The sequence below is a fragment of the Gymnoscopelus microlampas genome (assembly GCF_963454915.1).
Source record: "Gymnoscopelus microlampas genome assembly, chromosome: 14".
NCBI classification, from domain to species: Eukaryota; Metazoa; Chordata; class Actinopteri; order Myctophiformes; family Myctophidae; genus Gymnoscopelus; species Gymnoscopelus microlampas.
The window spans coordinates 26674879-26687259 of record NC_139951.1 but is presented as its reverse complement, the minus strand read 5'-3'; the positions used below and the strand labels follow the sequence as shown (position 1 = coordinate 26687259).

At 41.3% G+C, this 12381-nt stretch overlaps 1 protein-coding gene across 1 annotated transcript in view; it reads left to right on the top strand.

Moving 5' to 3' along the window:
- LOC311060143 (uncharacterized protein) overlaps window positions 1–12381 on the top strand; it is a gene marked incomplete at its 5' end in the record, with an annotated part of 47834 nt that overhangs the window by 4290 nt on the left and 31163 nt on the right. Inside the window, 20 exons of the mRNA XM_084078272.1 lie at window positions 84–246; window positions 406–674; window positions 790–935; window positions 1256–1625; window positions 1766–1928; window positions 2527–2795; window positions 2901–3046; window positions 3350–3656; window positions 3775–3937; window positions 4085–4353; window positions 4468–4613; window positions 4923–5259; window positions 5376–5538; window positions 5704–5972; window positions 6088–6233; window positions 6572–6878; window positions 6997–7159; window positions 7309–7577; window positions 7692–7837; window positions 8984–9329. Of these exons, the coding sequence (XP_083934398.1) occupies window positions 84–246; window positions 406–674; window positions 790–935; window positions 1256–1625; window positions 1766–1928; window positions 2527–2795; window positions 2901–3046; window positions 3350–3656; window positions 3775–3937; window positions 4085–4353; window positions 4468–4613; window positions 4923–5259; window positions 5376–5538; window positions 5704–5972; window positions 6088–6233; window positions 6572–6878; window positions 6997–7159; window positions 7309–7577; window positions 7692–7837; window positions 8984–9329 (4557 nt within the window). The remainder of the gene's footprint in view (window positions 1–83; window positions 247–405; window positions 675–789; window positions 936–1255; window positions 1626–1765; window positions 1929–2526; window positions 2796–2900; window positions 3047–3349; window positions 3657–3774; window positions 3938–4084; window positions 4354–4467; window positions 4614–4922; window positions 5260–5375; window positions 5539–5703; window positions 5973–6087; window positions 6234–6571; window positions 6879–6996; window positions 7160–7308; window positions 7578–7691; window positions 7838–8983; window positions 9330–12381) is intronic.

The window sequence follows — 12381 nt, the reverse complement described above, 5'->3', positions numbered from 1 at the left end:
CAGACACTTTTTTATTTTATTTTTGTACATTTTTATAGTACTATGCAATAGTATTAATTCAATCAATATTGATTCCTGTCTAGTGTGTGGAATCACTCCATTCAACAACAGGATAGTTGGAGGTGAGGATGCTCCAGTAGGAAGTTGGCCGTGGCAGGCCAGTCTTCAGAGGTTTGGCCGACATATTTGTGGTGGTTCCCTCATCAACAGGGAGTGGGTAATGTCTGCAGCTCACTGCTTTTCCAGGTTTGTACTGACAATATCAAAAGGTGTCATCATTTCAATAGAATTACATGCACTGGTTTTGTATAATCTTCTTTTATATTATTGCTAATATTTCTTTCTCTCACAATAACATAATTATATACAGTGATTTATACATATTTCTCAACCTTTTTTCTCCAGTACAAGCACCTCTGGTTGGCAGATTTCACTGGGGCGACAGAACCTAGAGGGCAGTAATCCAAATGAAGTGTCCAGGACAGTAGCACAAATCATTCTACATCCAGACTATGACAGTGACAGCAGTGAAAATGATATTGCTTTACTCAGACTGTCCTCACCAGTCAGTTTCACTGACTACATCAGACCTGTCTGTCTGGCAGCCAGTGACAGTGTGTTCAACAGTGGTACTGATAGCTGGGTCACTGGCTGGGGTACAATCCAGGAGGGAGGTGAGTTTTGCTTGTATCATTGGGAAAGATTGTTTTAGAAACATATCAGTTGATTAACTGAGAAAAACCTTTTGTTGCTATGTTTGACCAATGCTTTTCTTTCTATGTCCCTCAGAACCTTTGCCATTCCCCCAAACATTACAAGAAGTAGAGGTCCCAGTTCTAGGTAATAGACAGTGTAACTGTCTCAATGGAGTGGGTATAATCACAAACAACATGATCTGTGCTGGTGTGTTGGCTGGAGGCAAGGACTCATGTCAGGTATGATATTTTACTTGTTTTGGTAATTGTTAAAATGTAACCAAACCCCAAACCCAAATCTTTGTGAAGCCTCACATTCAGTGGTTAAAAGCAGGGTATTGAACTTGCAATCACCTACTGGCTGGTGCCAGGTGACATCACTATTTGTTATACTTACTGTACATCTCCTGGCACTAACACCAGCCAATACGAGATGGCCAGGTCAGTGCCCTGATTTTCACAATAAGTGTCAGACTTCAAGCAGATTGGGTTTGGTTATACTTGAACAAAAATGACAAGAATTGATAGAAAGTTTGAATTGGAAATATTTTGCTTCTCAGGGCGACTCAGGAGGACCAATGGTCAACAAGCAGGGCTCCATGTGGGTTCAGTCTGGAATTGTTAGTTTTGGTTTTGGCTGTGCACGTGCCAATCTGCCTGGGGTTTACTCCAGAGTGTCCCGTTATCAGTCATGGATCAACTCCCTCATCGAAACTGACAAGCCAGGCTTCGTCCAGTTTACCTCCAGTGGGATAGATGTGGACAACAGCTACACCTGCCCTGGCCTACCAGCTCCTGTTACCCCAGTGCCAGCCATAACAACCACTACAACCATTACAACCACTACAACCACTCCAACCACTACAACCACTACAGCCACTACAACCACTACCACAGAACCACCGCCTGCAGTTTTAACAAGTGCAGAAGGTACAGTATATGGCCTGGAGTAATAAAATTATTTTCAGAAGTACAAAAAATATTGTTTTATTTTTGTAAATCTTTATAGTACCCTGCAATAGTTTGAGTTCCATCAATATTGATTTATGACTTCATTATCTCTTTTCCAGTGTGCGGTACTCCTCCACTCAACACTAGGATAGTTGGAGGTGAGGATGCTCCAGTAGGCAGTTGGCCGTGGCAGACCAGTCTTCAGAGGTTTCGCCGCCATGTTTGTGGCGGTTCCCTCATCAACAAGGAATGGGTTCTGACTGCTGCTCACTGCTTCTCAAGGTAAATGAGTAATTATGTTTACCAAATAATGATCAACTAATATATGGTCACAACCTTTGCCGATGGGGGCACATGATAAAGCAATCAACTTAAGACAAGACAAGGAATATTATGCCTTACCCGTTGTACCCCTTGTCAGAGTAGGCCTACCTGTTGTACCCGTCTGTCTGTGTCCCTTTTATGCTCATGGAGATCTCTCTACATCTATCTCTCTGTCTGTCTGTCTGTCTGCGTCCCTTTATGCCCATATATGGAGATCCCTCATGTCATCAGTATATGCCCATATATGGGCAGGCTGAGTTTGAAATCGGTTGGTCAGAAGGTTCTCGAGATACCTGAACTACAGACGGACGTACAGACGTACAGAGATGTTGCACTTTTAATATAAGATGGGCAGACAATGGTCAGAAGAAAGTGCACCAAAGACTATCCTTTCGAAGGCAGCTTAGGGAACTTGGTGCGACAAGGGCTGTAATGTTAAAGTTCTACAGGACCGTAACAGAAATTGTGCTCAACTGTTATTGCTAATTTTTCTTTCTGTCACAATAACATAATTATACACGAGATTTATTCATGTTTCTCACCCTTATTTCTCCAGCACAAGCACCCGTCGTTGGCGGATTTCACTGGGGCGACAGAACCTAAGAGGCAGAAATCCAAACGAAGTGTCCAGGAGAATAGCACAAATCATTTTACATCCAGACTATGACAGTGCCAGCAGTGACAATGATATTGCTTTACTCAGACTGTCCTCACCAGTCCGTTTCACCGATTACATCAGACCTGTCTGTCTGGCAGCAAGTGACAGTGCATTCAACAGTGGTACTGATAGCTGGGTCACTGGCTGGGGCAGAATCCAGGAGGGAGGTGAGTTTGGCTTGTATTTGGGTGATGATTTTGGAAACATATCTTTTGATTAAAGGGAAATACAGTGTGTTGCTAGGTTAATGTCTTTGTTTCTCTGCCCCTCAGTACCTTTGCCGTTCCCCAAAGCATTACAAGAAGTAGAGGTCCCAGTTCTGGGGAATAGACAGTGTAACTGTCTCAATGGAGTGGGTACAATCACAAACAACATGATCTGTGCTGGTGTGTTGGCTGGAGGCAAGGACTCATGTCAGGTATGATATTTGACTACTTTTGGTAATTGTTAAAATGTAACCAAATCCAAATCTGTGTGAAGCCTGACATTCAATGGTTAAAAGCAGGGTATTTAACTTGCAATCAGCTACTGACTGGTGCCAGGTGACATCACTATTTGTTATACTTATCTCCTGGCACAAACACCAGCCAATAGAGATGGCCAGGTCAGTGCCCTAAGTTTCACAATAAAAGTTTCAGACTTAAAGCAGATTGGGTTTGGTTATACTTGAACAAAGTTGACGAGAATTGATAGAAAGTTTGACATGTAAATACTTTCTCAGGGCGACTCAGGAGGACCAATGGTCAACCAACAGGGCTCCATCTGGGTTCAGTCTGGAATTGTTAGTTTTGGTTTTGGCTGTGCTCGTCCCAATCTGCCTGGGGTTTACTCCAGAGTGTCCCGTTATGAGTCATGGATTGACTCCCTCATCGAAACTGACAAGCCAGGCTTCGTCCAGTTTACCCCCAGTGGGATAGATGCTGACAACAGTTACACCTGCCCTGGCCTACCAGCTCCTGTTACCCCAGTGCCAGCCATTACAACCACTACCACAGAACCACCAGCTGTAGTTTTACCAAGTGCAGAAGGTAGGTATGGACTATGGAGTAATACAAGTCTTGTCAGAAGGACTTACGGTAAATCTTTTCTCGATCTTTATAGTGCTCTGCAATAGTTTGACTTCCATCAATATTGATTCTTGTCTAGTGTGTGGAATCACTCCATTCAACAACAGGATAGTTGGAGGTGAGGATGCTCCAGTAGGAAGTTGGCCGTGGCAGGCCAGTCTTCAGAGGTTTGGCCAACATATTTGTGGTGGTTCCCTCATCAACAGGGAGTGGGTGATGTCTGCAGCTCACTGCTTTTTCAGGTTTGTACTGAGAACATCAAAAGGTGTCACCATTTCAATAGTTTTACATGCACTGGTTTCTTTTATATTATTGCTAATTTTTCTTTCTCTCACAATAACATAATTATACACGAGATTTATTCATGTTTCTCACCCGTTTTTCTCCAGTACAAGCACCTCTGGTTGGCAGATTTCACTGGGGCGACAGAACCTAGAGGGCAGTAATCCAAATGAAGTGTCCAGGACAGTAGCACAAATCATTATACATCCAGACTATGACAGTGCCAGCAGTGACAATGATATTGCTGTACTCAGACTGTCCTCACCAGTCAGTTTCACTGACTACATCAGACCTGTCTGTCTGGCAGCCAGTGACAGTGTGTTCAACAGTGGTACTGATAGCTGGGTCACTGGCTGGGGTACAATCCAGGAGGGAGGTGAGTTGTGCTTGTATGATTGGGAAAGATTGTTTTAGAAAAATATCACTTGATTAATTGGGAAAACATTGTGTTGCTATGTTTGACCAATGTCTTTCTTTCTCTGTTCCTCAGTACCTTTGCCATTCCCCGAAACATTACAAGAAGTAGAGGTCCCAGTTCTGGGGAATAGACAGTGTAACTGTCTCAATGGAGTGGGTACAATCACAAACAACATGATATGTGCTGGTGTTTTGGCTGGAGGCAAGGACTCATGCCAGGTGTGATATTTTACTAGTTTGGGTAAATGTTAAAATGTAACCAAACCCAAATATTTGTGAAGCCTGACACCCAGTGGTGAAAATCAGGGTATTGAACTTATGAGCTACTAGCTGGTGCCAGGAGACATCACTATTTGTTATACTGTACTTACATGTCCTGACACCAACACCAGCCAATACGAGATGGCCAGGTCAGTGCCCTGATTTTCACAATAAGTGTCAGACTTCAAGCAGATTGGGTTTGGTTACACTTGAACACATTTCACGAAAATTGATAGAAGGTTTGACATAATTACTTTTGCTTCTCAGGGTGACTCTGGAGGGCCAATGGTCAACAAACAGGGCTCCATGTGGGTTCAGTCTGGAATTGTTAGTTTTGGTTTTGGCTGTGCACGTGCCAATCTGCCTGGGGTTTACTCCAGAGTGTCCCGTTATCAGTCATGGATCAACTCCCTCATCGAAAATGACAAGCCAGGCTTCGTCCAGTTTACGTCCAGTGGGATAGATGCTGACAACAGCTACACCTGCCCTGGCCTACCAGCTCCTGTTACCCCAGTGCCAGCCATTACAACCACTACCACAACCACAACCACTACCACGACCACTACCACAGAACCACCGCCTGTAGTTTTACCAAGTGCAGAAGGTATATGGAGTAATAAAATTCTCTTCAGAAGTACAGACACTTTTTTATTTTATTTTTGTAAATCTTTATATTACTCTGCAATAGTCTTAATTCAATCAATATTGATTCCTGTCTAGTGTGTGGAATCACTCCATTCAACAACAGGATAGTTGGAGGTGAGGATGCTCCAGTAGGAAGTTGGCCGTGGCAGGCCAGTCTTCAGAGGTTTGGCCGACATATTTGTGGTGGTTCCCTCATCAACAGGGAGTGGGTAATGTCTGCAGCTCACTGCTTTTCCAGGTTTGTACTGACAATATCAAAAGGTGTCATCATTTCAATATAATTACATGCACTGGTTTCTTATAATCTTCTTTTATATTATTGCTAATATTTCTTTCTCTCACAATAACATTATTATATACAGTACATAAGATTTATACATATTTCTCAACCTTTTTTCTCCAGCACAAGCACCTCTGGTTGGCAGATTTCACTGGGGCGACAGAACCTAGAGGGCAATAATCCAAACGAAGTGTCCAGGACAGTAGCACAAATCATTTTACATCCAGACTATGACAGTGACAGCAGTGAAAATGATATTGCTTTACTCAGACTGTCCTCACCAGTCAGTTTTACTGACTACATCAGACCTGTCTGTCTGGCAGCCAGTGACAGTGTGTTCAACAGTGGTACTGATAGCTGGGTCACTGGCTGGGGTACAATCCAGGAGGGAGGTGAGTTTTGCTTGTATCATTGGGAAAGATTGTTTTAGAAACACATCACTTGATTAACTGAGAAAAACCTTTTGTTGCTATGTTTGACCAATGACTTTCTTTCTATGTCCCTCAGAACCTTTGCCATTCCCCCAAACATTACAAGAAGTAGAGGTCCCAGTTCTAGGTAATAGACAGTGTAACTGTCTCAATGGAGTGGGTATAATCACAAACAACATGATCTGTGCTGGTGTGTTGGCTGGAGGCAAGGACTCATGTCAGGTATGATATTTTACTTGTTTTGGTCATTGTTAAAATGTAACCAAACCCCAAACCCAAATCTTTGTGAAGCCTCACATTCAGTGGTTAAAAGCAAAGCAATGTATTGAACTATGAACTTGCAATCAGCTACTGACTGGTGCCAGGTTACATCACTATTTGTTATACTGTACTTACATCTCCTGGCACCAACACCAGCCAATACGAGATGGCCAGGTCAGTGCCCAGATTTTCACAATAAGTGTCAGACTTCAAGCAGATTGGGTTTGGTTATACTTGAACAAAAAGGACAAGAATTGATAGAAAGTTTGACATATACTGTAAAAACCTTTGCTTCTCAGGGTGACTCAGGAGGACCAATGGTCAACAAACAGGGCTCCATGTGGGTTCAGTCTGGAATTGTTAGTTTTGGTTTTGGCTGTGCACGTGCCAATCTGCCTGGGGTTTACTCCAGAGTGTCCCGTTATGAGTCATGGATCAACTCACTCATCGAAACTGACAAGCCAGGCTTCGTCCAGTTTACCTCCAGTGGGATAGATGCTGACAACAGCTTCACCTGCCCTGGCCTACCAGCTCCTGTTACCCCAGTGCCAGCCATTACAACCACTACCACAGAACCACCGCCTGCCGTTTTAACAAGTGCAGAAGGTAGGAATGGAGTAATACAATTCTCTTCTCAAGAACAGAAAATATGTTTTTTCCTTTTTGTAAATCGTTATAGTACTCTGCAAAAGTCTGACTTCCATCAATATTGATTCTTGTCTAGTGTGTGGAATCACTCCATTCAACAACAGGATAGTTGGAGGTGAGGATGCTCCAGTAGGAAGTTGGCCGTGGCAGGCCAGTCTTCAGAGGTTTGGTTTCCATGTTTGTGGTGGTTCCCTCATCAACAGGGAGTGGGTGATGTCTGCTGCTCACTGCTTTTCTAGGTTTGTACTGAGAACATCAAAATGTGCCACAATTCCAATAGCTTTATAAGCACTGGTTTCTTTTATATTATTGCTAATAAATCTTTCTCTTACAATAACATAAAATTATACATAAGCTTTATACATGTTTTTCACCCGTTTTTCTCCAGCACAAGCACTGCTGGTTGGCAGATTTCACTGGGGCAACAGAGCCTAGAGGGCAGTAATCCAAACGAAGTGTCCAGCACAGTAGCACAAATCATTTTACATCCAGACTATGACAGTGCCAGCAGTGACAATGATATTGCTTTACTCAGACTGTCCTCACCAGTCAGTTTCACTGACTACATCAGACCTGTCTGTCTGGCAGCCAGTGACAGTGTGTTCAACAGTGGTACTGATAGCTGGGTCACTGGCTTTGGTGCAATCCAGGAGGGAGGTGAGTTTTGCTTGTACGTTTGGGAAACATTGTTTTAGATACAAATCGCTTTATTAATTGGAAAACCAGTGCGGCGCTAAGTTTGACTATCGTCTTTCTTTCTCTGTCCCCCAGAACCTTTGCCGTTCCCCCAAACATTGCAAGAAGTAGAGGTCCCAGTTCTGGGGAATAGACAGTGTAACTGTCTCAATGGAGTGGGTACAATAACAAACAACATGATCTGTGCTGGTGTTTTGGTTGGAGGCAAGGACTCATGCCAGGTGTGATTTTTTTTATATACTTGTTTTGGTAATTGTTCAAATGTAGCCAAACCCAAATATTTGTCAACGCTGGCCCCCAATGGTGAAAAGCAAGACATTAAACTGATCATCTGGTTTTGCTTGTGTAGTGATGATATACTTATATTGACACCAACTGGTGCCATCAGCACCAGCCAGTAGCAGATGGCCAGTTCAGTACCTTGATATTTTAGACCTGGAACACCTTTTAAGCCGAGAACACCTCTATGTCACTTATTTATATATATATATATATATATATATATATATATATATATATATATATATATATATATATATATATATATATATATATATATATATATATATATTACATTACATTACATTACAGTCATTTAGCAGACGCTTTTATCCAAAGCGACTTACAATAAGTGCAATCAACAAAGGTAGGGAACGAAAGCTACTAATCACCAGAGGTTATAAGTGCATTTTCTGCAATAACAAGCAACCAAGAGCATACCTAGCGCTAAGGTAAAAGTGCAATATATCAGCTACCTATTTCCTTAAACAGATGAGACAAAGTAGTCAAATGAGCAGGAGCTAAAAACTAATAATTGTATTGACTAAACAAGATCCAATAAACAATTCAACAATATATATATGTATATATATGTATATATATGTATATATTTATATATACTAGTCCATACCCGGTCGACGCATCCGTGGGGGGATATGCGCACATGATCTGGCAACCCGGGAGGCAGTTCGTCCCATAGCTCGCAGGGCCATCCCACAGCTGGGCAGCTCCGTAACCATGGCGACATTATATTACACAAAAACGCGAATAAACAGCTGACAGTTGGGGAAATCAAAAAACGGGCTTCGCTGTTAGGTGCACATGGTAATGGTCAATGGCTGTCTGCAATTCAGATCAATTGCTCCAGCCACTGAGGAGAACCGGGCAGAACAATTTTGGCCTCACCACCCTACATACCTAACTACCTACCTACCACTACAGAGCATTGGCAAATTATAGGAGGATACATTTTTCAGAAAACTTAAGTCAGACTTTAAAGGGCCGGCCTCAGGTCTCAATGGGTTTGAATATTATGAGAATTGGCCAAAAATGTGACATTTGACTTTATAATTGCTTTTGCTTTTCAGGGCGACTCAGGAGGTCCAATGGTGAACAAGCAGGGCTCCGTCTGGCTTCAGTCTGGAATTGTTAGTTTTGGTTTTGGCTGTGCTCGTCCAAATCTGCCTGGGGTTTACTCTAGAGTGTCCCGTTACCAGTCTTGGATCAACTCCTTCATCCAAACTGACAAGCCAGGCTTCGTCCAGTTTACCTCCAGTGGGATAGATGCTGACAACAGCATCACCTGCCCTGGCCTACGAGCTCTTGTTACCCCAGTACCAGCCATTACAACCAAAACCTCAGAACCACCTGTATGTCCTACAGAATGTGTCACGACAACCCAAGCACCTGAAATACCAGCCTTGAGTGCAGAGGGTCAGTAATTACATTGTTTAATTTTCATTCCCACAATTATATTATCAATGTGTTGTGTTCATAATATAATCATGAGAATTGTTGAATTGTAGTTGAATTCAAGTACTTTAGCCATTTGACCAAACAACATCCCCAAGTGTCCTTAGTTCCAGTTAAAGTGCAGAATATAAGATGTTACAGTAATTGAGAAAGGATGAAATAAAAGGCATGACTAATACAATGTGTTTATATCATTATAAGGATTTTTGTTTAAGTGTTTGTAATGTAAATTCCATTCCAGATGACTTCCCAAAGGACATTTTATTTAACAATCTAATTTAATAAACATGATTAACACACAGCAATGCTAGACTATACTGTAGACCCCCAGTCAAAGCCCAGGGGCGAGTATACTGTACATAACATCTTCTTCATATATGATATCACAAAAAGGACAGACAAAATGTATATATACCACATTCCCCTATCCCACCCTCCCCCACCCTCAATCCCCAGGACAGTTGTAGGGCACAGTCACAAGATACAAAATAGAAATAAAAGGAAAACAAAAAGGCATGAAAAATAATCAGAGCAGATAGAATAAAAAATATTTTAAAAAAAAATACTTTTTAGGTTTGCTTTAGTTTGGTGTTGCAGTCGAAGCAGTATGTAGCATTTTTTAAATGTACAATGACACTTGACTACTAGACAACCTGTGATTGCGGTTTTAATTTTAATGTATTATACATTATTTAAAGAATAATCAACAATGATTGACAGGGCAAACCCTATAAAAAATTGATAAAAGTGTATACCAAACCTTTGTGATTTTTCTGCCATATACATTTTTCTATCATGCATATTTAATGACACAATTTGAAAATTTGAATAGGCTAATAACAAATACATCCAACTTGTATTTTGGTGGTTTTGTGATATGAAGAAAACAAAAAAGAAAGTTCAGACACTATAGCTCCCCTGCGAAGACTTTATTTTTGGTACACATGAGGGGGCTGAGTGGTTTTGTGGTAAGTGAATGAATATTTTATCTCACTGAAGTGGAAGGACATTTGCATTGTATCCATTGGGCATGTTTATTATGGTTAATTAGCCTACATTAAGCATAATTATGTAATGACTCAAAGCAAACTTTTCTGTTCAATATTATTCCAAGTACTTTTTTTTAAACAAATATTTGTATTCCTGTGCAACTGATCAATACAGAGGCAATAAACATCACAACACAATGTTATTTGTCAATGCAATAAGCTAATAGAGCCATAAACATGATTTCTGTATATTATTTATCATGATGTTATTGCTGTTAACCAATGGTCACTACCAAACTTTTCTCAGTTGAACTTGAAGTGATTCTTCTTGTAGATTATCTATACAATAATGCTATAATAAATAATGACGATTTTAATTAAGATATTGCAGATAAATTATGCAAATTTACTTTAAGCTAATTGTTAAGGCATGAGATATTCTCATCATAGCAAAGCAAATGTTTTTACTAAATTAGCCTAAATATTGTAAGGTCCCAGGGTGTGCATTGGACAGGAATGAGAGTGCTTGGCGAGTAAAGGGGACAGAACATAATGCTGCACTTTCCATAAAACTAAGAATTATCAAAATAGATTCACCAGAACAAACATGTCAAAGACATTTGTGTTACTACTATGTTTAACCTGTATATAAGTGTCTGTGTGTAGAATAAATTGCTGCTGCTAGATTGCCCTCTGGTGTGGTATAACAATGCTTACATGTCACAACATTGTTTAAAGACGTATGGTTGTAGGTTAGACCTCTTCAAATATTCCTGTGAGCTATATTTGTCAGAAAGAAGACCCTAAATAGATTTGACCTGCTGGAACAGCGATGCAGCAATCTGTTGATTACAGTTAGGCTGATGGCCTACCGCATGTACTGCACCTTGCTGTTGAGGAAGAAATGATATGGCTGCTTATATCTAACCATTATGTTACCATCACTTATAATACTTCTTCAATACATTATGATAGTTGACAGCTTCTAAGAGCCTAAATGTCTCCACTAGGCCTAATAGCTATTGTTTTGGTACAGCCTATCTTGTTATGGTTCAGTTTGTCCTTCAGGCAGCTACAGTATAGCTATGATCTCTGCCCTGTGCTAGTGGCAGAACTATCGTACCACTGACATGAGTGTTAATGCACTTCTGACCATGATATCATGTACATAAAGCATAACCACCACCTAGAATATTGTCTCGACTCCTATTGTGCCTCATCGATTGCTGATTGATCCAGAATTCCACGACAGTTCTTGGCGTCACGAACAGGATTCCTAACCCGGTGGCAGATCCTCCAACAAACAGAGAAGGAGTCCGCAGCGCTGCAAATTAAGGTAAGGCTTGGCCTTCCCTCCTCTCTCTGTTTTGGTTGGAGTCTGTACACGGTATGGAATGATTCACTTAAATTATACTGTAGCTGCCTGAAGGACAAACTGAACCATAACAAGATAGGCTGTACCAAAACAATAGCTATTAGGCCTAGTGGAGACATTTAGGCTCTTACAAGCTGTCAAATATCATAATGTATTGTAGAAGTATTATAAGTGATGGTAACATATAAAGGTTATCCAAAGATGCCACTGTAGACCACTCCAGCTTAGGTCTTATATACTTCACAGCTCTCGTCACATCATGCAATAGTTCCTAAACTTCCTCTTGGCATGGTTCAGGGATCAGCTGTAGAATGTGACCACTCTTTCTATGTTCAGGCCCCAATCACTGCCATCTGTTGCCATAGTGAACGGCATATTCAGGTCAGAATATGCCAGGACCAAGGTTCCAGTTAGCTCCTTCTTAACCTGATGAAAGGCGGTGTGCCATGCCTCATCTCCAAGGAATGCCTGTCCTTAAGTGTCAGCTCATGTAAAGAGCTGACACTACAGTCAGTCCCGCACAACCCGCATAATGCACACCACTGTGTCAATGTTCCAACCTCGTCTCTGTAGGCTGTCTCGTCGTTGTTTTCGATCAGGGACATCATCGTTGTGTCATCTGCGTAATGATGACGTTGGAGCTGTCCGT